Source organism: Acartia tonsa, chromosome 8, assembly GCF_053477335.1.
Source record: "Acartia tonsa isolate MP-2025a chromosome 8, ASM5347733v1, whole genome shotgun sequence".
Taxonomy (NCBI): Eukaryota; Metazoa; Arthropoda; class Copepoda; order Calanoida; family Acartiidae; genus Acartia; species Acartia tonsa.
Genome location: NC_137267.1, coordinates 50,483,222 through 50,506,636, shown reverse-complemented (window position 1 = coordinate 50,506,636; position 23,415 = coordinate 50,483,222). Strand labels below are relative to the sequence as shown.

Here is a 23,415-nt window from a genome sequence, read left to right as displayed (position 1 = left end):
GATATATTATGTATCAAATTGTATAAAAAAAAATTCGATATTTTGTAACTAACCTAAAGGAAGCCTGCAGGAAATACACCGCTCAAACTGCTGTTATTTCCTGAATTCTTCCTTTAACATAAATTTTTGTACCATTATTTCAGATAGAATGTGCTTGCAGGCCTGGTCTACTATTAGTCACTTTTTGTTGTAATAGAGAAATATACAAAAATGTCAGATTTTATGGGTAACCAGCGGATTCGTACCTGTGATGTCAAGGGATGTTTGTGTGCTTCAATGTTTTAACCTAAACTGTAATTAAGCAATCAAATATTTATTTTTTTCTAATCTAAGTAAATATCAAGGATTCTCCTTTACTCTATTTTAAAATTCACTTGCAGCTGCAGAGACGTAAATTAATTCTATCACATAGCTTGAATCTAAAGATAAAATCATTCCGAGACCCATGGGAAACTTCCTTATAAAGGAGAATTGAATCAGTTCAAAAGTTATTGAAATCTTAAGCTTCAGATAAAAGTTCTTACAAATAAACCCAAAACAGGCCGTTTACATCAGGAGAACTGGCATTATAAGGCCTACAAATAAAAGAACTCCTCTATGCGAATGATAATTTTCTATTAATTTTACATTGGTTTTACATTGTTTACCATCTGTTAGCAGCCTCTAAAAGGTATATGAGGATTCTTTGTATTTCAGACTTCCTATTTTTGCGAAGAATTATTAAATCTTATATATAATATTATTTCTATTATGAATTGGAAAATTTTTATCATTTAGAAAGTCAGTGACAGTATAGGCTAGGTGGATATTGTTTTGATTAAATGATATAAATCCATGAGGACCAATTGGTCCTACAGGAATTTCATTTAATTTCTTGAATTAGTGTCTATAAAAAAAACATGTTAGATTCTCATTGGATTGTTTTCCTAGGATTTTTTTTTTGCTAATACGATTGAGAAAGTTGCTTTTTTCATATTTATCTACACATTATCACAAACATTTTAATTTGAGCAGCTGGTCAAAATTCATCTGCCAAAGAAAAGAAAACAGAACGACGAATCAAAAGCTAACAAGAAGGTATTTTTTACTTTAAATAATATAAATGTCTAACATAAGCTTGCAAAGGGAGGGGGGTGTGGCGTGGTATCGCATTCCCCCACCCCTTTTAATTGAAATTAAAATAGCCTGCTTTTCCCGTATTTTCGCCCCCTTGATTTTTAGAATAATTTCAGCATTAAATTCAATTAAATGTTAGAAAATAGCACATCATATTCATGTCTTAACCAGTTTAAAAGTGAATTTGAGAATTTTTATATTATATAGGTATCTTGTGCTCTTTGCAAAACTTACTTTTTTTCCAAAATTACTGTGATTTAAATAACTTTTATTTCACAGGAATAAAATATTTAGTTACTAGTTATACATCAAAAGAAATAATTTTGACGTAAGTAATAATTTTAAAATACGTCAATTGGATCGTGGTCATCATAGAAGTATAGGCAATAATAAAGGGATATGGGGACGAAAATTTGTTCATGTTATTTACAGATTTAGTGTTTTATAATTGTCTGCTATTCAAATGTACTTGAATTTTATTTTTATTAAGTTTGAGAGAAAAAATCTTAGTTTTGAAAGTTTATGCATCTTTTTATACTATTTTCATAAACTGTTAATTGTATAATTTCAAAGTACGCTTTATTTGTTTATTTTTGCTGTTTGTATATTTATCAATTTAAAAGATTTTGATGTGCCCCTTGAAGGTGAGTTGGTTTCTTAGGCTTTAATTGGTTGGTTTTGGAGATTTAACTGAACACACACAGAGAGACTTTTAGCTTCTTTAATACATAGGATTTTCAACTACTTTATGCTTAAGTACTTAATAACAAAAAATCATGTGGAGTGTCCTGTAATTTCATGAACCTGTACTTGTAGTTCTTAGACGAGAGCGCGTAAATAGAATTATTACTGCACAAAATTCGCAGTCACATAAAATTTCGCAAAACTAGAATATTACATATATACAATTTTCTTTTCAAACAGATTAAAACTAAGTTTTAGAATTATTGAATAGATCATTAATTTTATGGATCCTGTTGAGACTTAATGAAAACATATAAATAGAAACAGTTATAGATAATTTTGCGAGTAGAGACTCAATGAAACACAATGTCTGTCTGTCTGTCTGTCTATCAATATATGAAATTGGCCTATTTATTACTCTAGTTACTTAAAATTAAAAGGATTAGGATGCATGCTCGTTCGTCTATATTAAATTTTGTATATCTTTTCCATTTTTGATTGAATTTTAATAGTTATTTCTCGCATCGTATTATAAACGGCTTTCCGCGGATATAGAATGTACAATTATAAGATTAAAACTAGTTTTTTTAAGCCCCGAGGTGCCGAAGGCACCGGCTAAAAAACTGGTTTTAATCTTATGACTGTACAATTACATTTTTATATTTGTAGAAAGCTGGATATAATACGATGCTAGACATAGTTTTTTCGTATGGATGAGAACCGGTTCCTATCCACCGGATTCGAATGAATACGAGAAATTAACTTCCAGTTGTTCCGTGGAGTTGTTTGTATGTCTGTTCACAATAGGATAGTTATTGTTTTTAAAGTAAAAAGTTTTCATCAAAACTAATCTTCTTTTAATTTAGTTTAAGTTTGGAGATGAGGAGTATTTTGTTAATTGGAACATCAGTCCGAAAAAACAAAATCACAGGTTGATATTATTAATTTCTATTAAGGGGTGCATTTTTTCGCGTAATTTCCGAAAAATAAAGTGTTTGCTGAGCGTTTGGTCATAATTTGTGTTTGTGTGTTTTAAATGATTTATTCTTCTTATTAGACAAATCATAAATAAAGAACAGTTTGACTTAATAAGAGCATTTGGAAAAGGTCACACCCAACTTTTCGGAAAATACGCGAAAAAATGACCTCCTTTATAATAATAGATAGTAATATGTAAATTTAGCAATATTATCACAAGTTTTTTTTATTTAATATCACATTTAAAATTAATGAAAGGCATCCTACATTTTTTTTGGGGGGGGGGGGGGGATTGTATACAACCCTCCACTTGACTTCTATGGATGACTCATCTTGGCTGTATTATTAGATTTTTAATTTTTAATATTTTAGTTTCCAGTGCCAAGTCTGCAACAAAGGATTTAAGGATGGCACGGCCCTGCTTTACCATCAAATTTACCATCCTCAACCTGTTTCACCATCTCTCAGGTATAATATATAGATTTATGGATGGCACGGCCCTGCTTTGCCATCAAATTTACCATCCTCAACCTGTTTCATCATCTCTCAGGTATAATATATAGATTTATGGATGGCACAGCCCTGCTTTGCCATCAAATATACCATCCTCAACCTGTTTCATCATCTCTCAGGTATAATATATAGATTTATGGATGGCACAGCCCTGCTTTGCCATCAAATATACCATCCTCAACCTGTTTCACTCTCTCTCAGGTATAATATATAGATTTAAGGATGGCACGGCCATGCTTTACCATTAAATATACCATCCTCAACCTGTTTCACCATCTCTCAGGTATAATATATAGATTTATGGATGGCACGGCCCTGCTTTGCCATCAAATATACCATCCTCAACCTGTTTTACCATCTCTCAGGTATAATACAGGGTGGGGCAAATAAGACCGGACAAACTTTAAACGGCCATAGCGCCAAAACTACTTGACCAATCAGGACGTTTGACCACACCATAAAAAGCTTAGGTAATGGCCTTTAGCACAAAAAAATCTTTGGACGAAGATGGACGTGTACAACGAGCTGGCCGCGCATATGTTCAACAAGGCAGATTCCAAATGCGCCGGTGCACGTAGTTTAAACTGGATTCTCGACTAGGGCCCACTAAATCTGACCTCAGCCCAACTGTAGGTGAGGTAGAGTTATGTCACTTGCTGGGGATACTGTCAGATACATAAGTAAGACACTAGAAAAGACTAGAGCTCTCTATCTGAAATGGCTTGGCCGTAGTACTCCAGCAAAGTGAAACGGGGCAGATTTTGAGATGTAAAAAACGTCAAAAACCGTGAAAATTTCTCGGTTCTTGGCTTTACGGACCCATATTGAACTTAAAAACTCATTTTATACTATGGGTTGCGCTGACAACCCTAGCTAAAACTTCATGCCATTTCTAAAAAGGTAAAAAACGTCGTTCTAGCTCAACTGTGGTCCAAATAAGAGCCTCCGTGTATAAGGGTAGCTTGAAAGTTGGGCGAATTTGAATCCTGCGGTTACTCACGTTCCTAAGGAAATGTGGCCTCCCAGCAGCCCGATCTTAATTCAATGGACTTTTGGGCCTGAGGCTACTTTGAAGCATGCACCAATAGACGTGCCCATGCCACAAAGACCTCCCTCATTGCCACTATCAAGGAGAACTACGCCAGCTTGGACAGGTACATTTTGACCTGGACCTGCCGGCGGTTGAGGAGGCGGGTAGAGGCGGTGATTAAGGCTGGCAGCGATTTTATTGAATAATCTAATTAGGGATGGGAATCCGTCGAATTTTTGGGCCGGATTCGGATTCCGGATTCTGAAGGAATCCGTCAAAAAAAGTGACGGATTCTTGCGGATTCCGGATTCTTATTTTTGGCGGATTCCGGATTCGGATTCCGGATTCTAGCAGTATTTTAAAAGGCCGTCCGTCACAGAGGGATAGCTTTTTTCGTTAATTTATCACTATGTTACTTGGTTAAAGCCTTGATTTGTTTAAAGTGTTGACTTCCAGCATAACTAAAACATTTACATCACATTAGTAATTATTAAAATTTGTTATGTAGAAATTTTTTTTTGATCTTTGCCTTCAAACAGAGGGAGTTGTAAGAAAAAAGACGGTAATTTTAGCCTACCAATTTAGAATCCGGAATCCGCTATAAAAAACGGATTCCGGATCCGGATTCGGATTCCAAAATTGGCCGAAAATTGGGCGGATTCCGGATTCGGATTCCGGATCCGGATTCCCATCACTAAATCTAATAGTCATATACCTATTTTGCTTGCCAGTTTTTAAAATCCAATAAAATCTTTAAAATTGACGATTTTATGTTCATTTGTTTAGAAGTTAGAATTTGTCCGGTCTTATTTGCCCCACCTTGTATATAGATTTATGGATGGCACGGCCCTGCTTTGCCATCAAATATACCATCCTCAAACTGTTTCACCATCTCTCAGGTATAATATATAGATTTAAGGATGGCACGGCCCTGCTTTGGCATCAAATATACCATCCTCAACCTGTTTCACCCTCTCTCAGGTATCATATATAGATTTAAGGATGGCACGGCCCTGCTTTACCATCAAATATACCATCCTCAACCTGTTTCACCATCTCTCAGGTATAATATACAGATTTATGGATGGCACGGCCCTGCTTTACCATCAAATATACCATCCTCAACCTGTTTCACTCTCTCTCAGGTATAATATATAGATTTAAGGATGGCACGGCTATTTGTAGTTCAGGGCCTACGTTGAAAAATTCGAAAAAAGGTTGAAAAGTTTTAAGTAAGTTGAAACATATTTATCACGTAGCTCCTATTCTATATGTAGCACAGGATTGGTTCTTATATTTAATAAAAAATAGACTTTATGGCGATTCTAACGGTATGCATAACATTTTCTACTATTAACACAAGCGGCGCAATTTGAATTTTAAAACTGCGAATTATTTGCACAACATTTAAATCCACAAATCTTCAAAAATAACCTTTTTAAAGGCATAATTTGTTGAAATAATCATTTTTAAATATTTGAAACATAAATGTACCAGAACAAGTTAAGTTTTCCAAATATATAAAGCATTTTACAAAAAAAAAAAAGTTTTTAATAACATTTCTCTCAAAATACCCTGTATATTTATTTTTCAGGCAATTTGCTGTTCCCGATGAAACAGCATCCAGGTTATCTGGAGAAGGTATCATCAATAAATCTCCAGCTATGAAAGGTACCTGGTCACTTTATCTTACAATTTTTTACTAACTTGATATAATATGTTTAATTTCTCATACCTATCTGTTTGACATTAGAAAAAAATCAATCAGCATGCAGTTGGGTGTACCATAAAGTAAAATTAAAACTTTTTTGTAGCAGGGATGGACAATTTTGTTTAATTAGAAATTCAATATTAAAACGTTTTATCCTTCTATTTTGATTAAGTAAGGAGAATTGATATCATAACATCTATTTTTTATTTAAAACCTTTAAGAGTTTTTTTTTTAAAGAAAAGATATATTATTTTTACTTTTCCTTTAAAGAAAATTAAATGTCGTAGGTTATCAAGATCTTAGGCATCTTTTTGTTATATTGAAATAATCATTGCTTCTTTTTTTTAATTTTCAGGGGGTTCTGTGAAGACAAAGCGTATTCGTGTGAAATCCTCCCTAGACAACAGCATACCTCGTATCCGTGATAATTCTAAGGTTAGTTCTAAAAATGCAGGGCTCGGCAGCTGCGCGTCAGCCGTGTGAAAATCGGCATATTATAAGGGGGAGGTGCTTTTGACATTTTTTGAAACCAAAACTTAAAGTCAGCGATTTGAAGCCGGAGCCGGGAGCCTTGGAGCCGCCATACATATTTAGTGGGAGCCGTTATTTTCGTTCAAAAACGGCTCTGGATTAGCTTAAAAAAATACCACCTATTCTCCATCCGAATTAAATAGTTTCTAATTTCATGAAGTTAAACCATGCTCTTCATTGAACATTGCAGACACGTAAGCAAAAATCATTCATTCATTTATCTATAATACCCTTTGGTCACGAAATCCCATGCAAAATAATACCACATAACTCATTTTTATATGGTATGGGGTAGTATTTTAGATGTTTTCAATAAGTACCTACCTACCAAATACAAATTAATTTTTCAGAACAACGAGCTTACTGGTTCTAGCACAACCACTCCCCCAGCTAGTCCAAACTTATCAGCTGCTGGCAGCAAGCGTAATCTGCGCCTGCGCCTCTCCAAGCAGTCAAATGCCGGCTGGAAAGTGGATGAACCAGCCGCCAATTCACAGGATTGTAGAAAGTTTATTGAAATTACACAAGTACAGTACATGAAGAACTGAACCTATTTGAAATTATTTTTAAATTTTGAGTAGCATAGCTTCTCTATGCAGTTTCTCTTGGTGTAGACAATAGAAATATTATTATTTGGGTCTTTTATCAGATTTTAATTTTTTTCTAAAAAAAAGTGCAGGGGTGTATATTCTGCATGGGATCCCCGGCTCAGGGGGGGGGGGGGGAAATAAAAATAAGTGGTTGGAGGGAAAAAAAATGTAAAAATTAAGAAAACTGAAAACATTTTTTCCATTTCGCCCCCCCCCCCCTTGGTTAAAAAAACTAAAAAAATGTGTGGTAGGAGGGATAAAATAAATAAAATATCGAGTTCTTTAAATATTTTTCTATTTTCCCCCCTACTTTTTAAGAAAAATCTAAGGGGGAAAAAAAATAAAAAAATTTGTAGCAGGGGAAAAAAATAAATCTTGTGCAGAATATACACCCCTGATAAAAGTGAAACTCGCAGCGGGCTAGAATAATGATACTCCCCGTCCACCTCCTCCTTTACCCCATCTCATCCCCTCCTATTGGATGAACGAACTGACCATTGTCCATTACCTAAATGAGTTCAATGTTTGCAACCTAAATTAATAACAATTTTTATTATTTGCGTTATTTGACACATTACAGTTATCTACTGAATATGCAATAATATTTGTGTAATTATTTAATGTTCATTTCAATATATTTATCAACTTATTGTTCCGCTACTAAACTACTATATTATCCTTGTTATAAACTAGAACCAAGGTCAACACAGAAACCTTTGAAATTTTCATATTAGATTTTAGGAATTACTCTCAATTTATTTCGTAATCTTGTAATGTATTTATAAATAAATTCAGACAAATTAAAAAGGGGGGGGGGGCGGATTTGTCACTTTTTAAAACCGTACATAAAGGGACTGAGACAGAATACAGAGTTTTGCCACTTAAGTTACAATGTTATTGTGTATGTATAACTTAGAAACTGCCATTTACCCATTTTTTGCAATTGTTATAAGGTGCTTTACGACTTTTGGATAATCTATAATGAATCTCCAATGATGATAAGCAAAATTACCGCTTCTGTAGTTTACAATATTTTGATACTCTACTTAATGAACCACTCATTCAAAATTCATTAAATATGTTGAGCCAACGAATAGGAAAAAGTTATTATAAAACTTTGGGAACTAGTGTAATAACAGCCCAATGTCCCCTCCTACCCTGAATAAATATACTATTGAACTTATAATATGACTTTCTACAACGCCAACCCAAATAAAAAGGTGAACAAAGAAAGAAGAAATAATAAGACTGAAAAAGCTTCAGGAAATAACATCATATTTTTAAACCCTTTTTTTAACATTTTTTGAGTTCTAAACGATGAAAATTTTTAAGATAAACCTGATTTTTATATAATATAATCTAATTAAAATGTGCCTTTTACAAAAGATTATCATATTATATTCTCAGCTTTAAATTTGTGGTCTGTACAGAACTACTCAAAATATCCTTTAGCACATTGTATTACTTCTTTGTTGATAACTTATACACAATATAATGTACTTGGACCTTTGGAACATATGGGATGAAAAATATATTTTCTCGTATTCATTTGAATCCGGTGGATAGGAACCGGTTCTCATCCATACGAAAAAACTATGTCTAGCATCGTATTATATCCAGTTTTCTACGAATATAAAAATGTACAATCAAAAGATTAAAACCAGTTTTTTTAGCCGGTGCCTCCGGCTAAAAAAAACTAGTTTTAATCTTTTAATTGTACATTCTATATCCGCGGAAAGCCGTTTATAATACGATGCGAGAAATAACTATTAATTCAATAACGAAACTCGAGGAAAAAGCTACCTACAAAAATTATCAATTAAACATTAAATGAACAACGTTGTAAAATATGATCTGGTACCAGAATCGGACAGAGAATCGGTTGATAACACTCCCCGTAGTAGGCACTCATCTACTGATACAGATTCAGGTAGTAAACGGCTGTTGATTACACTAGTCAGTAGTTACCAATGTTCTTATTCGTTATTGCAACAAAATTGGGGACTTTGATTGTTTGGCTCACTAAGTTCATGGTTCAAATACTAATGTTAATCTACAGAAGGGGTAATTTTGTGTATTATCATTGGGGATCTACATCAATTTAACGGATATTGTCTTATCCCATTGGATCCTTGGGTGATAATCCATTTTTAGGGTTAGAAATAAATCCTCCTACTAAAATAAAAAAAATCTTCGAAAACAATTATTGAAAACTAGCGGCTGCTCCCCCTAGAAGTCTCTAGGGGCACTTAAGGTGGAATGGTGTAGATACCTTCCCCCAAAATAGTTTAAAACCTCCACCTGGACATATAGGAAACTTCACTGTAAAGGAGAACCATATCGGTTCAGCGGTAAGCGAGATCCCTCATTACAGACAAAAAAAACTTATTACTTTATAATTATACTAGCGGCTTATGTTTAATTTCTGTTGTATTTATGTTAAAAATATATTTTTTGTCATATTTAATTTTCATAGGTACCTTTTTAGGCTTTACTCCTGAATGTGAAAAAGAAGAGCCAGAAGTTCTTACTTACGGAAAAGGTGAAATTTACAGCGTGGCCATATTCTTCAGTATACTGAAAATCTTCAGTATTCTTCAGTATTTAGAAATTGGGGCTTCAGTATTTTCAGTAAATACTGAATATTCAGTATTTGAAAATTTTATTCAGTATTTTTCAGTTTTTGGAAATTTTCATGATTCAGTATCTTCATTATTTCTTAAATTTCAAAAAATTTTGCATAAATAAGATGTTTTTTCAAGTAGTTGATGTCAGATTTTTTTTCGGCGCTTCGCGCCTCACTTTACTTTCCTTTAAATTACCCTATAACTTTGTACATTAATTTTGTTTTTTTTTATGGTAATCATAGACGTCCAAGGGGGGGGGTAAAGGGGCGATTACCCCCCCAAATTTTTTTTTATTTTACCCCCCCCCCCCCCCCCGTTTAAAATTTACCCCCAACCATTAAGAAGGGGGTATTTACCCCCCCCCCCAAAAAAAAACAATTTTTGGGGGGTAAATACCCCCCCCCCCCAAAAAAAATAAAAATCTCTAACAAAAAAAATTTTGCGCGCTTCGCGCGCATTTTTAATACTAAATATTTGATAAAATTTAAATTACCCCCCCCCAAAAAAAAAAATTTTACCCAGGGGGTAAATTTTGGGGGGAGTAGAAAAATTTACCCCTGCCAACAGATTTCAGGGGGGGTAATTAACCCCCCCCCCCCCAAGCAAATTTTAGCCCCGGGGTAAAAATTTTGGGTGGGGTAAAAAAAATTGTGACGCGCGAATTTTACCCCCCCCCCCCCCCAAAAAAAAAGCGAATTACCCCCCCCCCCCCACCGCCTTAAAAAAATTTTACCCGCCCCCCAAAAAAAATAAAAAGCTTGGACGTCTATGATGGTAATATACATTTTTTTTTCAATTTCATCTCAAATATAAATTTTTTAGATATTTGAGATGCTTTTATACAGTATTTTTTTCAGATATTTTTTTTGTCTATTAATAGAATGAATAATCTAAGGTGAGTACTTTGCATGATTATTAAAGGTAAAGTTTTTTAGCATGCTCTTAAATTAACTAAAAAGTATTTAAGTTTTGTAATCATTTAAAATATTTATCAGTCATTTTCTGCTTAATTGGTGCAAGAAAATCTAAGAGGCAAAATTAAAAGGTCTTTAAAATATCCCCCAAATTATAAAGGTATAATATATGCAATTTTGAAATGAGGAATCATATAAAAAAAATACTTATTCAGTATTTGTATTTTTTTGTTCAGTATTTCAGTATTTTTTCTTATTTTAGGATTTAGTATTTTCAGTATTTCCTTTTTTTTCTTCAGTATTTTCAGTATTTTTTCTTATTTTAGGATTCAGTATTTCCTTTTTTTTCTTCAGTATCAGTATATTTTTGGTTGTGGCCACACTGTATTTATTTTAGTGGCGCTTCGCGCCTTACTGTAAAAATATTTACCTTAAATAAAGTATTTTGCAGTAGATTTTTAGTACAGAGTTCTTATGTAAATGGATAATAAAGTTAATTTAACTTATTCTATAAAAATTCATATTAATAAACTAAATTTAATTCGTGTAATTATTTCTTTCCATATTTTACCCAAATGAAATGAAATTTGTTGATTGACTATTGGTTTGTCGATATGATGTCAGCCATTAACCATTTATTATACTAAGTTATACTTATAAACAGTAAAGGCGTGTCTAATGTAGTCGATAAAAATATTGTTTCAAAATATCTATAAAACAAGGATGACAACATCCATAAAAGCGAAGCACTGAAACGGTAGGACAAACGGACATTAACACTTATATAGTGTCAGAACTGAATAATCAGAATATAAATGTATTAGAGTCGAAGCAAAATTGTAAGTAAATTTGTTGAAAAGCTGCTTGATACAGGATAATGTTTATGGACATACTTACATTTTTAGGACTTGATTATAGAGTTGCTTCGCTTATAACATTACACTTTATTGTCTCAGGAATCAACGAACCAAAAATCAGATCAATCGGATGATTAGATCACATAGAAATTTGTTGTTAAAAAAATCAACATGTTTAAAATGGACGTACGGACATAGAGTTGCTACGCTTTCTAAATGGAACCTAAAGGAATCACCATGAAATTCTAACATGCCTAAAGTAACGAATAAAGCTATCCGTTACGGACGGACGGACCGACCATAATTATAGAAAAGCTTCGCTTTTAAAAATAGGATGTGGTGTCGATATTACTTCACTTTATAATTAAGCCATATACCTAGTCAACATAAAGCCTTGAAATTGTAATTCGAAGAGTGCCAACAGTTTTACCTCCACTTGTGTAACTTGATCTTTTATATACTTGGAAATACATACATACATACACTAGTTTAATTTGATATATTTATTTTTGTGAATTTCTATCTCATTGGATTTATATTTTCCTCCTTTGAAATATTACACGCAGTTAATATTTATTTCAATAGGTATTTTTAATTGACACTAGGAGTTACATGCATATTTAGCCAGGTAGTAAGGGGACCCTATGTACGAAAAATCCACGAAAAATAAAATATTTATTGTTCAGGTAAACGTCCCAGATGGAACCTGTTTGGTACTGTCCGTACACCCACCTCTGTCTGGAGAAAACAGAAAAGAAAGTCCAACACAAGATCTCACCAGGGTAATAAAACTAGTGATAATAATACAACACCACCAATCAGTGATAACTCCAACAAAAAGTCAGATAAAAACAATCTTAATAATAGTCAAGCAAATACAACCCCCAAACAAGTTTGTGATACCAAAACAAATATGACTGTGCCTGACAAAGATGTGATTAGTGATGAACATGAGAATACAAAGGATGATCCGGTTATTGAGAAATCAAGCAAGCAAAGAGATTCCGTCAGTTTAGATAAAAATAACAAAGAACAAGTCAAAGTTAAGAAAAATGACATGAAACTTGACAGACAAAATGGCACTGACACTCAAAATGATGATAATATATCTGCCACAAATAGTGACAATGAGCCATGCAAAGAAATTCATAATTACGAAAGTTTTCCAGATATTTATGAAACAGCTTCAGAAATTAATGTTACATCTAAGGAAAACAACATTGATGAAACCAAATGCAGCCAAGATGAAAGTTTTGTTAATGATGTTGAAGAAATAAACGGAAGTCTTTCCAGCATCAATCATTCTATAGCTGACTTAACAACAGGTGAATCTATTGATACCAAAAAACCTACAAATGGCGTGGACAAGAATGTTCATGGTAGTGTTATTGAGATAGAGAATGATGATTTTGATGATGACTTCTGTGGGTTACCAAGTTCGGCTCCTGGCAGCAGTCCGAATTATGTGAATAATCTTCTCAAGCCAATTAATATGAGTGACAGTGATCTTGATGAAATTCAGGTAGGATCAGTTTATTTTTTAGTAGAATCACTTTTCCATTATGGCCTCGATTAATATCCGCTGGATTAGAACCGGTTCTGAGCCATATTGAAAAACCATGAGACGTATCGTATTACCTATAGAAATTTTCAATGAATTTTATATCAACACAACAATAAAATCAACACAAGTTTAGTTGGCATGGGCCTTCGGCACCTCGGGGCCAACTAAACAGGAATGAATCTTTTTATTTTACTCTCCGTGGAAAGCTGTCTATAATACTAGATAACTCAATCACGACAGTTCCCCTTCTTTCACACCCCCCCTCCCCCTCCAATCCCTCACACGTTTAAAACTTTTTTCAAGCCGCTGCTATTACATTTAGAAATTTTAATGAAATTCGCGGACTTAATTCTAAAAGAAACATCCTTTTAAAATTCAAGTTAATGATTAGTTATGAGATTTTGTTGGTGTACACTAAACATTTGTTTTTATTAACGTTAGGTGTACATTTTACTTTGTGTCAGGGGTTGTATAATTTATATTCTGCAAAATTGATCCTTCTAAAGGGGAGTTTTAAAAAAAATAAAAATAAGTGGTTAGGGGGGGGGGGTGTAAATATTAAGATAACTGAAAAGTAAAACATTTTTCTCCTTTTGTCCCCTCCTTGGTGTAAAAACCAAAAGAATATGCAAGAGGGGGGATAAAATGAGTTCTGTAAATATTTTTCCATTTTTTCCCCTTCTTTGCTGTAAAAAAAACAGAAGGGAATAAAATAAAAATTTTGCAGCTGGGAAAATAATGAATCTTGTGCAGAATATACACCCCTGCTTTGTGTATAACTGCTACGCTCAATTATACTCTAATCTACGTAACACTGTTTTGTAACCTACTCTTTTTTTTAAACCAACAAAAGAATAAATTCTAATCAATTTGTATAGTACAATAGGTATAGACATTATGTAAAGTTTCTAAGTTTCCCTTCAGTATTTATAATGAAATAATCCTACCTAGTTAATAGTATACTAGCGGCTACGCCCCTAGAGGCTTCTAGGGACACCTAAAATTGTTTCTTTAAATCTATTTTAAAATGAGCGATTTACCAAAAATATTTTTTCGCCGCTAGATGGTGTTAGTTATGTTTATAGCTAATTGCAAAAATGTCCGCAGGGTGGCAATTTTTTATATTTTTTAAGGGGGGGGGAAGTTTGTACAGTTATAGGAAATGAAAATTCAGTATCAAATTTTAACCTGGCCGTTTGGGCTTTTTTTTATAGTTATCAACCTAATTCTTTTTGCAAACTCTCTTATATGATTGGATCTACCTGTAAAACTTTGAAAATTTAATTTTGGGACTTGCCTTCTAGGGGCTAGTGGGGCAAAAGACCCCCCCAAACACTAAAAGGGGGACGTAACTGAAGACTTTTTGATGCAGGGGGGGGGGGGGTTTTCTCCGGAACCACTTGATGAACCGTGCAGATTTTTTGGACTTAAGCTTTTATGGGTATGAACATCTCATGGTTTCGAAGTCACCCCCCTACCCCCACCCCCTAGCCCCCCGGGGCTCAAAAACCCCCTAAAAATGAACCTAACCTTAATTTTCTCAAAAACTATTTGACCAATAGATATGATTTCTTAGAATTAAGCTTTCATGCTAATCAACTATCTTTTAGATTAGAAGTCACCCCCCCGCTACCAACCCCTAGCCCTCCGGGGCTCTAAAAAACCCTGGAAATGAACCTAACCTTAATTATCTCAGAAACTATTTGACCAATAGATATGATTTCTTAGAATTAAGCTTTCATGCTAATAAACTATTTTTTAGATTAGAAGTCACCCCCCTGCTGTCAACCCCTAGTCCTCCGGGGCTCCATAAAACCCTGGAAATGAACCTAACCTTAATTATCTCAGAAACTATTTGACCAATAGATATGATTTCTTAGAATTAAGCTTTCATGCTAATAAACTATCTTTTAGATTAGAAGTCACCCCCCTGCTGCCAACCCCTAGCCCTCCGGGGCTCAAAAACCCTGGAAATGAACCTAACCTTAATTATCTCAGAAACCATTTGAGCAATAGAGATGATTTCTTAAACTTAGGTTTTTATGCATATGACTTGACTTATAGTTTCGAAGTTACCCTCCTGCCTCCAACCCCTAGCCCTCCGGGGCTCAAATTAACCCTAAAAATGAACCTAACCTTAATTTTCTAAAAAACTATTTGACCCATAAATATGATTTCTTAGAATTAAGCTTTCATGCTAATAAATTATTTTTTAGATTAGAAGTCACCCCCCTGCTGCCAAACCTTAGCCCTCCGGGACTCAAAAAAAAACCCTGGAAATGAACCTAACCTTAATAATCTCAGGAACCATTTGATAGATAGAGATGATTTCTTAAACATAAGTTTTTATGCTTATAACTTGACTTATAGTTTCGAAGTTACCCTCCTGCCTCCAACCCCTAGCCCCCCGGGGCTCAAATTAACCCTAAAAATGAACCTAACCTTAATTTTCTAAAAAACTATTTGACCTATAAATATGATTTCTTAGAATTAAGCTTTCATGCACACTTATTAAATTTAACCAACCAAAGAATTTTTTATCCAATCTTAACCAGACAAATGCCATCTAGCTAAAAAAGATGCGTAGATTTCATTTCTGGCAACCAGAAAATCCGCAGAAATCGAATTCACGAGATCCAAAAAAGTTTCATTAAAAAAAAACCTTACACTAAAAATGACAAACAATAATTATAACGACGACTTAGTTTCTTTTTCCTGTTTAATACGAATATTGAAACTAATTTTCAGGCATGCATGTTTGTTGGTATAGTACTTTTTTTAGAAACCAAAATACAGACATATATAAAACTACGAAATTGTATATTAGTTACTAGAAAGATTATATTTTTTTCTTGCTTTAAAACAACTTTTTGTACATAAAAACCCGTAATGTCTTCATTATTGACACAAACATGCATGCTGTATAGTTTTAAAAAATTTAGTCAAATAAAATACCTGATTAGAATACAAAGCAAGAAATAAAAGTTATCAACTCCCTATGAGCTTTTTGTGTTAAATAGAATTATTAATAAGAATAAAAGAGTTTCAAAAAAAAGTAAAATAACAAAATGTTAGGTGAATTGTTAATATTAAATCAATCAAAAAATGTTTTACATTCTTATAATTAATTTCAATAAAACATATATATGCTCAAGAAAGGTTATTTATAATTATGAATTCTACCAGACTAAAATATAAAAGGGGAAATAGTTTATGAAGACGACACAAAATGATTTTAAAAATTACGTATTTTTATCTTTTTTTTTAATCTTTAACAATTTTAATGTTTTTATTATGTAAATATATAAAGTATTATTCAAACTTAAAGGATTTAATCTTTTTCTTTGTAATTTATATGTCAAAACAGTGTAAAAATGAAGTTCTTAATTACGAATTTTCAAATCATTAGATTTTAATACAATTTATTATAGAAATAAAGAATAATTTCAACAAAGAAAAATTGCTACAAAAAGGCTTACTGTATTATTAAACTGGCTTAATTGTATAATTGCATTTATTTTGTTTATTTACCTTGAAAAATGAGTGTTTAAGTGCTGCATTGGTTAAAATCAAACCTAAAAGTGCTCTTTATTCAGTGACAGAGTGAAAAAAATATATACCTTGTTTTATAGTTTTTGATCTCTTTTTTCATATATTTTTATCTGATATGTATATCAAAATTTAAAAGTATCTATTTCATTAGATATTCATACTTTGCTAAAACGTCTTGGTTACTTTTTGCACTATATTTGCTCTAAAAAGGATTCTTTATCTGACTTTTACATTTAAAATGAAAGATTTTATGCCAATTTTTGTGTTGACTGTAGAAAAAAATAATTATTTTGTTTATATGCAATTTTCTATAATAAAATGTGAGAAATGCCTTTTTTCACATTTAGGGCGAAAAAAGTAACACTGAAAATATTTTTTACGTCTTAAGCATGTCCTAAACTCAAAGATAATAAACTTTCATAAAAGATTTATTTCAGAATATGTCATTTAGGGCATAAAATTAATTTTGCAAATTAACATTGCAAATGTTTGCCAATAACTTTTAAAAATGATTTCTGCGGATTTTCTAATTTACATGGGTGTTTTCTACACATTTTCCCCTTTCTAAAAATACCTTCCTCATAAAGATTGGCTTCCGGAAAGTATATACTTTCTGAAATTGATATGTGCATGCTAATAAATTATGTTTTAGATGTGAAATATAGATAGAAAATCAAACAATGTTAAAAAAACAACGATGACAAAATCCATAAAAGCGAAGCACTGAAACTGTAGGACAAACGGACATTAACACTTATATAGTGTCAGAACTGAATAATCAAAATATAAATGTATAAGAGTTGAAGCAAAATTGTAAGTGTAATTTTGTTGAAAAACTGCTTGATACAGGATAATGTTTATGGACATACTTACATTTTTAGGACTTGATTATAGAGTTGCTTCGCTTGAAACATTATACTTTGTTGTCCCAGGAATAAACATACCAAAAATCAGATCAATTGGATAATTAGATCACAAAAAAATTTGTTGTTAAAAAAGTAAAAAATCAACATGTTTAAAATGGACGTACGGACATTCTTGTAATGATTATAGAGTTGCTACGCTTTCTAAATCATACCTAACTACTAAAGGTATCACCATGGAAAGTTTGAAATCGATAGGACAATTCTAACATGCCCAAATTAACTAAAAAAGCTATCCCTTTGTGACTGACGTACGGACGGACTGACCGACCCTAATTATAGAAAAGCTTCGCTTTTAACAATGTTAAGAAATATTAAATAAACATTAAACAAGGAATAAGGATGACAACGTCCATAGAAGAGAAGCTTTTAAATGGTAGAGAAGGATAAACAAAAAATGACAATAAGTTTAAAATAAGCATGTTTTAAATGGACATTTGGACCTTTTGTTAATGATTATTATGTAGCTACGCTTTTTAAATCGTACCTAAATGCTATAGAAAACATCATGCAAAGTTTAAAATCAATAGGACATTTATAACATGTCAAAAATGAACGGGAAAAAAGCTAACCCTCACAGATCATATCTAATTAAATAAAAGCTTTGCTTTGTAAGATTTTTCAATAAACAAAGTATTGAGTCCCAACTCTCACAAAATTGATTGACATCCTTCTTCTCCTAGAAAAGTAGTTTTTTGAGCCCCGGGGGGCTAGGGGTTTGGGGCAGGGGGGTGACTTCTAAACCATAAAAGTCCTAGAAATCTGCTATATTGATCAAATGGTTTCTGAGAAAATTAAGGATAGGTTCATTTTTAGGGTTAATTTGAGCCCCGGAGGGCTAGTGGTTGGCGGCAGGAGGGTAACTTCGAAACTATAAGTCAGTTTCTATGCATAAAAACTTAAGTTTAAGAAATCATCTCTATTTATCAAATGGTTCCTGAGATAATTAAGGTTAGGTTCATTTCCAGGTTTTTTTTGAGCCCCGGAGGGCTAGGGGTTGGCAGCAGGGGGGTGACTTCTAATCTAAAAAATAATTTATTAGCATGAAAGCTTAATTCTAAGAAATCATATCTATTGGTCAAATAGTTTTTGAGAAAATTAAGGTTAGGTTCATTTTTAGGGTAAATTTAAGCCCCGGAGGGCTAGGGGTTGGAGGCAGGAGGGTAACTTTGAAACTATAAGTCAGTTTATAAGCATAAAAACTTAAGTTTAAGAAATCATCTCTATTTATCAAATGGTTCCTGAGATAATTAAGGTTAGGTTATTTCCAGGGTTTTTTTGAGCCCCGGAGGGCTAGGGGTTGGCAGCAGGGGGGTGACTTCTAATCTAAAACATAATTTATTAGCATGAAAGCTTTAACCTAAGAATTCATATCTATTGGGCAAATAGTTTTTGAGAAAATTAAGGTTAGGTTCATTTTTAGGGTTAATTTGAGCCCCGGAGGGTTAGGGGTTGGAGGCAGGAGGTTAACTTGGAAACTATAAGTCAAGTTATAAACATAAAAACCTAAGTTTAAGAAATCATCTCTATCTATCAAATGGTTCCTGAGATTATTAAGGTTAGGTTCATTTCCAGGGTTATTTTGGGCCCCGGAGGGCTAAGGTTTGGCAGCAGGGGGGTGACTTCTAATCTAAAACATAATATATTAGCATGAAAGCTTAATTCTAAGAAATCATATCTATTGAGCAAATAGTTTTTGAGAAAATTAAGGTTAAGTTCATTTTTAGGGTTAATTTGAGCCCCGGAGGGCTAGGGGTTGGAGACAGGAGGGTAACTTCGAAACTATAAGTCAAGGTATAAGCATAAAAACTTAAGTTTAAGAAATCATCTCTATCTATCAAATGGTTCCTGAGATAATTAAGGTTAGGTTCATTTCCAGGGTTATTTTGAGCCCCGGAGGGCTAGGGGTTGGCAGAAGGGGGGTGACTTCTAATCTAAAAGAGAGTTGATTAGCATGAAAGCTTAATTCTAAGAAATCATATCTATTGGTCAAATAGTTTTTGAGAAAATTAAGGTTAGGTTCATTTTTAGGGTTAATTTGAGCCCCGGGAGGGCTAGGGGATGGAGGCAGGAGGGTAACTTCGAAACTATAAGTCAAGTTATATGCATAAAACTTAAGTTTAAGAAATCATCTCTATTGCTCAAATGGTTTCTGAGATAATTAAGGTTAGGTTCATTTCCAGGGTTTTTTTGAGCCCCGGAGGGCTAGGGGTTGGCAGCAGGGGGGTGACTTCTAATCTAAAAGATAGTTTATTAGCATGAAAGCTTAATTCTAAGAAATCATATCTATTTGTCAAATAGTTTCTGAGATAATTAAGGTTAGGTCCATTTCCAGGGTTTTTTGGAGCCCCGGAGGACTAGGGGTTGACAGCAGAGGGGTGACTTCTAATCTAAAAGATAGTTTATTAGCATGAAAGCTTAATTCTAAGAAATCATATCTATTGGTCAAATAGTTTCTGAGATAATTAAGGTTAGGTTCATTTTCAGGGTTTTTTTGAGCCCCGGAGGGCTAGGGGTTGGTAGCGGGGGGGTGACTTCTAATCTAAAAGACAGTTGATTAGCATGAAAGCTTAATTCTAAGAAATCATATCTATTGGTCAAATAGTTTTTGAGAAAATTAAGGTTAGGTTCATTTTTAGGGGGGTTTTGAGCCCCGGGGGGCTAGGGGGTGGGGGTAGGGGGGTGACTTCGAAACCATGAGATGTTCATACCCATAAAAGCTTAAGTCCAAAAAATCTGCACGGTTCATCAAGTGGTTCCGGAGAAAACCCCCCCCCCCTGCATCAAAAAGTCTTCAGTTACGTCCCCCTTTTAAGTCAAGAGCTTATATTTTAGGATATCGAGCTGATTTTTTAAATGGAACCTTTTATTATATAGTTGAGTTGATTAGCCATCCCATATTTCATTTTTGCACTTTACCTTTAGGGGCATGAAAGCTCAAAACTTAAAAATTTTGTATTTGGGGGGTTGTTTTACCCCAAAAGCCTCTAGAAGTAAAGTGCAAAAATTAAATATGGGGTGGCTAATCAACTCAACTATATAATAAAAGGTTCCATTTAAAAAATCAGCTCGATATCTTTAAAAATAAGCTCATAACTTAAAATTCTAGTGTTTGGGGGGGTCTTTTGCCCCACCAGCCCCTAGAGGGAAAGTCCCAAAATTCAATTTTCAAAATTTTAAAGGTAGATCGACTCATATAAGAGAGCTTACAAAAAGAAATAGGTTGATAACTATAAAAACAGGCCCAAACGGCCAGGTTAAAATTTGTTACTGAATTTTCATTTCCTATAACTGTACAAACTCCCCCCCCCCCCCTTAAAAGAGAATCATATTGGTTCAGCGGTTAGCGAGATCCTTCGGTACAAACAAACAGACAAACAAGCAAACATCCTGTAACTTTATTATAATGATGGTATAGCTAAAAATCAACGTGAAGCACTTATTTTAGCAGAATTATAAACCATTTTTAATGTCTTTAGCTATGACGGGGTTAGAGCTGAAACTCTTTACTTGTGCTCATTATTCATTATATTTTAGGCTGTGTGTGAAAAGGTAAATTCCGCGGGGGGCAGCCCTTGCCTGCTCGCCAGCTCTCCAAGCAAACCCTTGAGCAGAACCTTTCCCAACCTGCTGGAGAACAACAACTCCGACATTTCTCTGATCCTGGAGAAATTTGACGGAAGTTCAATACCTGGAATCTTCGAGAACGGGCAGGAGACGCCAGAAGTTGTTGCCATGTGTTCAGCCTCCTCCAATTCTACAAATATTGATATTTTCCCGCAAATTTTGGAGGATGATATTGCTAACTTTGGCTTTCAATCTGCTGCAGGGGTAAATATTTTTCAACAAAACTTCTTTTGAAATCCTTAATGCCTTCAACAATACATGCTTCACACACATGCACTCACACACACACATCATTGGGCCTTGGTTGATTTCATGTAATATTTTAGATTGTAACAAAACAGAATATTGTGATTTTTATTTTGATGGCTTGTATTTTAGGAGCTTTGATAAAAAGAAAAATATTTCCCTTTATGGCATGTCAAGATAGATGATGGATTGAATAAGATTAATCAAAACAACAGAACTAAGTCTCTTTCAACAAAAAAGACCAAATGTCAGAAAACCAAGTCTAAATCTTCTAAAACTACTACCTCACTGACCGCTGCTGGTCGCCAACAAGTTGGGGACGAACGGCGACCGTCAGAATCGTCCAGCTCTATACTGACCTCAGACGAGTTATCAGGCGCCAAAAGTACAACAAAAACAACGCGAAAACGCCGCCGCTCATCGTCGACGCAACGAAGAAGCTCATCATCAACGGTTTCTAGCAGAACATCAACGTCGTCGTATACGAGCAAACGGCAACGGCTTGACACCGGTAAAAGCCCCGCAGGGCTAGGCGAAGGGGGAGGAACAAGGTTCTCAGAGCGAAGGTTTGCGGGAGAGAAGCCATTTATGTGTAATCATTGCCCCCTAACTTTTAGCAGTCAAGAAAATAAAGGTAACCCAGAATTTTTCCACGCATTCTTTTAGTATTTAAAAGATATTTCCTGTATGGCTTCAAAACCAATTAATATCCGCTGGATTGGAACTGGTTCTCAGCCATACTGAGAAATCATGTAAAGCATCGTAATACAGACAATTTTCCACGAATATTAAAATTAAAATCATAAAACTAGTTTAAATCTTAAAAATTTTCATTTTTATATCCACGGAAAGCTGTCTATAATACGATGCGACAAATAACTATTCTTTGTGAAAAATCTCGTTTCTTTACATGGTTTCAGTAAAATAATGTTTCAATAACAATTGGTTATCTTAAAGTAAAAAAAACAACTTAATTTTAGAGCAGCTACTGCGCGACCAAGACCACTATACCTAGTGAATTATTAGATAAAGTAAACGTGATATTTAAGAAAGGTTATTATAACGGTTATGTAAATACTTTTATTATTATTTATTATAAGAAAAAAGTTGCGAAATAATCTTTTCAAAATATTTTATGTAAATACAATTATGATAGCTAACTATTTTAGTAGCGAAGCTGCTCTATAATTCATTATTATGTCTGATAAAAAGAAAGAATAAGTAAATCATCATAAAAATAAAGAACACTTGTAAAGTCGAAACTTTTATATAAAGAGTTTTAAAAAGTTATTTAGGTAACTGAATAATATTAAATCTCTTACTAAAAAATGAAGTTGATTGTGTCACTATAATGGATGTAATACATACGTGGATATTACGACAAGGGAAAATTATTGTTAATTTAGGTTGCTATTTCCCTTGTCATTTATTGGTCTGTTCATTTATTCAGTAGGATGGGAGAGGATGGGGTAAAGGAAGTGGATGGAATACATCGTTATTTTTGCCCGCTACAAGTTAAACTTTATCAGAGTACATGATAATCTGGTGTAAGATCCAAGTAATAACAAATCCATTATATTTCAGTTATTCACGAGAGGACGCACAAAGAGAAGCCATTTGAGTGTCTGTACTGTGAAATGAGATTTTCATTACAACTCAATCTAATCAGACATCTTAAAATTCATAATTAAAACACTTCAAAATTCAACTATTCTTGTCATCAAAACTTAGGTATATGAATCCATAACATAGCATTGATGTTATTTTTTTATTATAAAATGTAAAATATAGCTTTAAAAGCTTTCTATTATTTGAATTCTAAATTTATAAATGTTTTATAAAAGATACCTTCAAAGTTTCAAAAGAAAATTCCAGTACAATATTTTTTACTTTATTAAAAAAAATCTTTTATGTTTCAGTTCTAGATGTCCTCTAAAAAAAATAGATTAATC

At 33.5% G+C, this 23,415-nt stretch overlaps 1 protein-coding gene across 2 annotated transcripts; it reads left to right on the top strand.

Annotated features, from left to right (window-relative positions):
* Window positions 1–141: 141 nt before the first annotated feature.
* On the top strand, window positions 142–23,194 carry LOC145327224 (uncharacterized). Of its 2 annotated transcripts, XM_080170805.1 has the most exons (14): window positions 142–258; window positions 1,015–1,077; window positions 2,667–2,731; window positions 3,151–3,246; window positions 5,916–5,992; window positions 6,388–6,467; window positions 6,914–7,061; window positions 8,375–8,416; window positions 9,018–9,083; window positions 9,642–9,695; window positions 12,238–13,073; window positions 21,128–21,421; window positions 21,641–22,097; window positions 23,048–23,194. In XM_080170805.1, the coding sequence occupies exons 1-14, from the start codon at window positions 211–213 to the stop codon at window positions 23,152–23,154; spliced, it is 2,433 nt and encodes an 810-aa protein (XP_080026931.1). In that variant the 5' UTR covers window positions 142–210; the 3' UTR covers window positions 23,155–23,194. The 2 variants fall into 2 exon arrangements, with proteins under 2 accessions (XP_080026931.1, XP_080026932.1); XM_080170806.1 differs by lacking the exon at window positions 23,048–23,194 and having other exon boundaries at window positions 21,596–22,097.
* Window positions 23,195–23,415: the final 221 nt, after the last annotated feature.

What these genes read in the sequence shown, in the direction of transcription:
- LOC145327224 (XM_080170805.1), top strand. Translation starts at nt 211, where the DNA reads ATGTCAGATTTTATGGGTAACCAGCGGATTCGTACCTGTGATGTCAAG. An exon ending in ACCAGCCGCCAATTCACAGG is followed by an intron (nt 7,062 to 8,374) that starts ATTGTAGAAAGT and finishes CAAATAAAAAGG; the next exon opens with TGAACAAAGAAAGAAGAAAT. An exon ending in GTGATCTTGATGAAATTCAG is followed by an intron (nt 13,074 to 21,127) that starts GTAGGATCAGTT and finishes ATTATATTTTAG; the next exon opens with GCTGTGTGTGAAAAGGTAAA.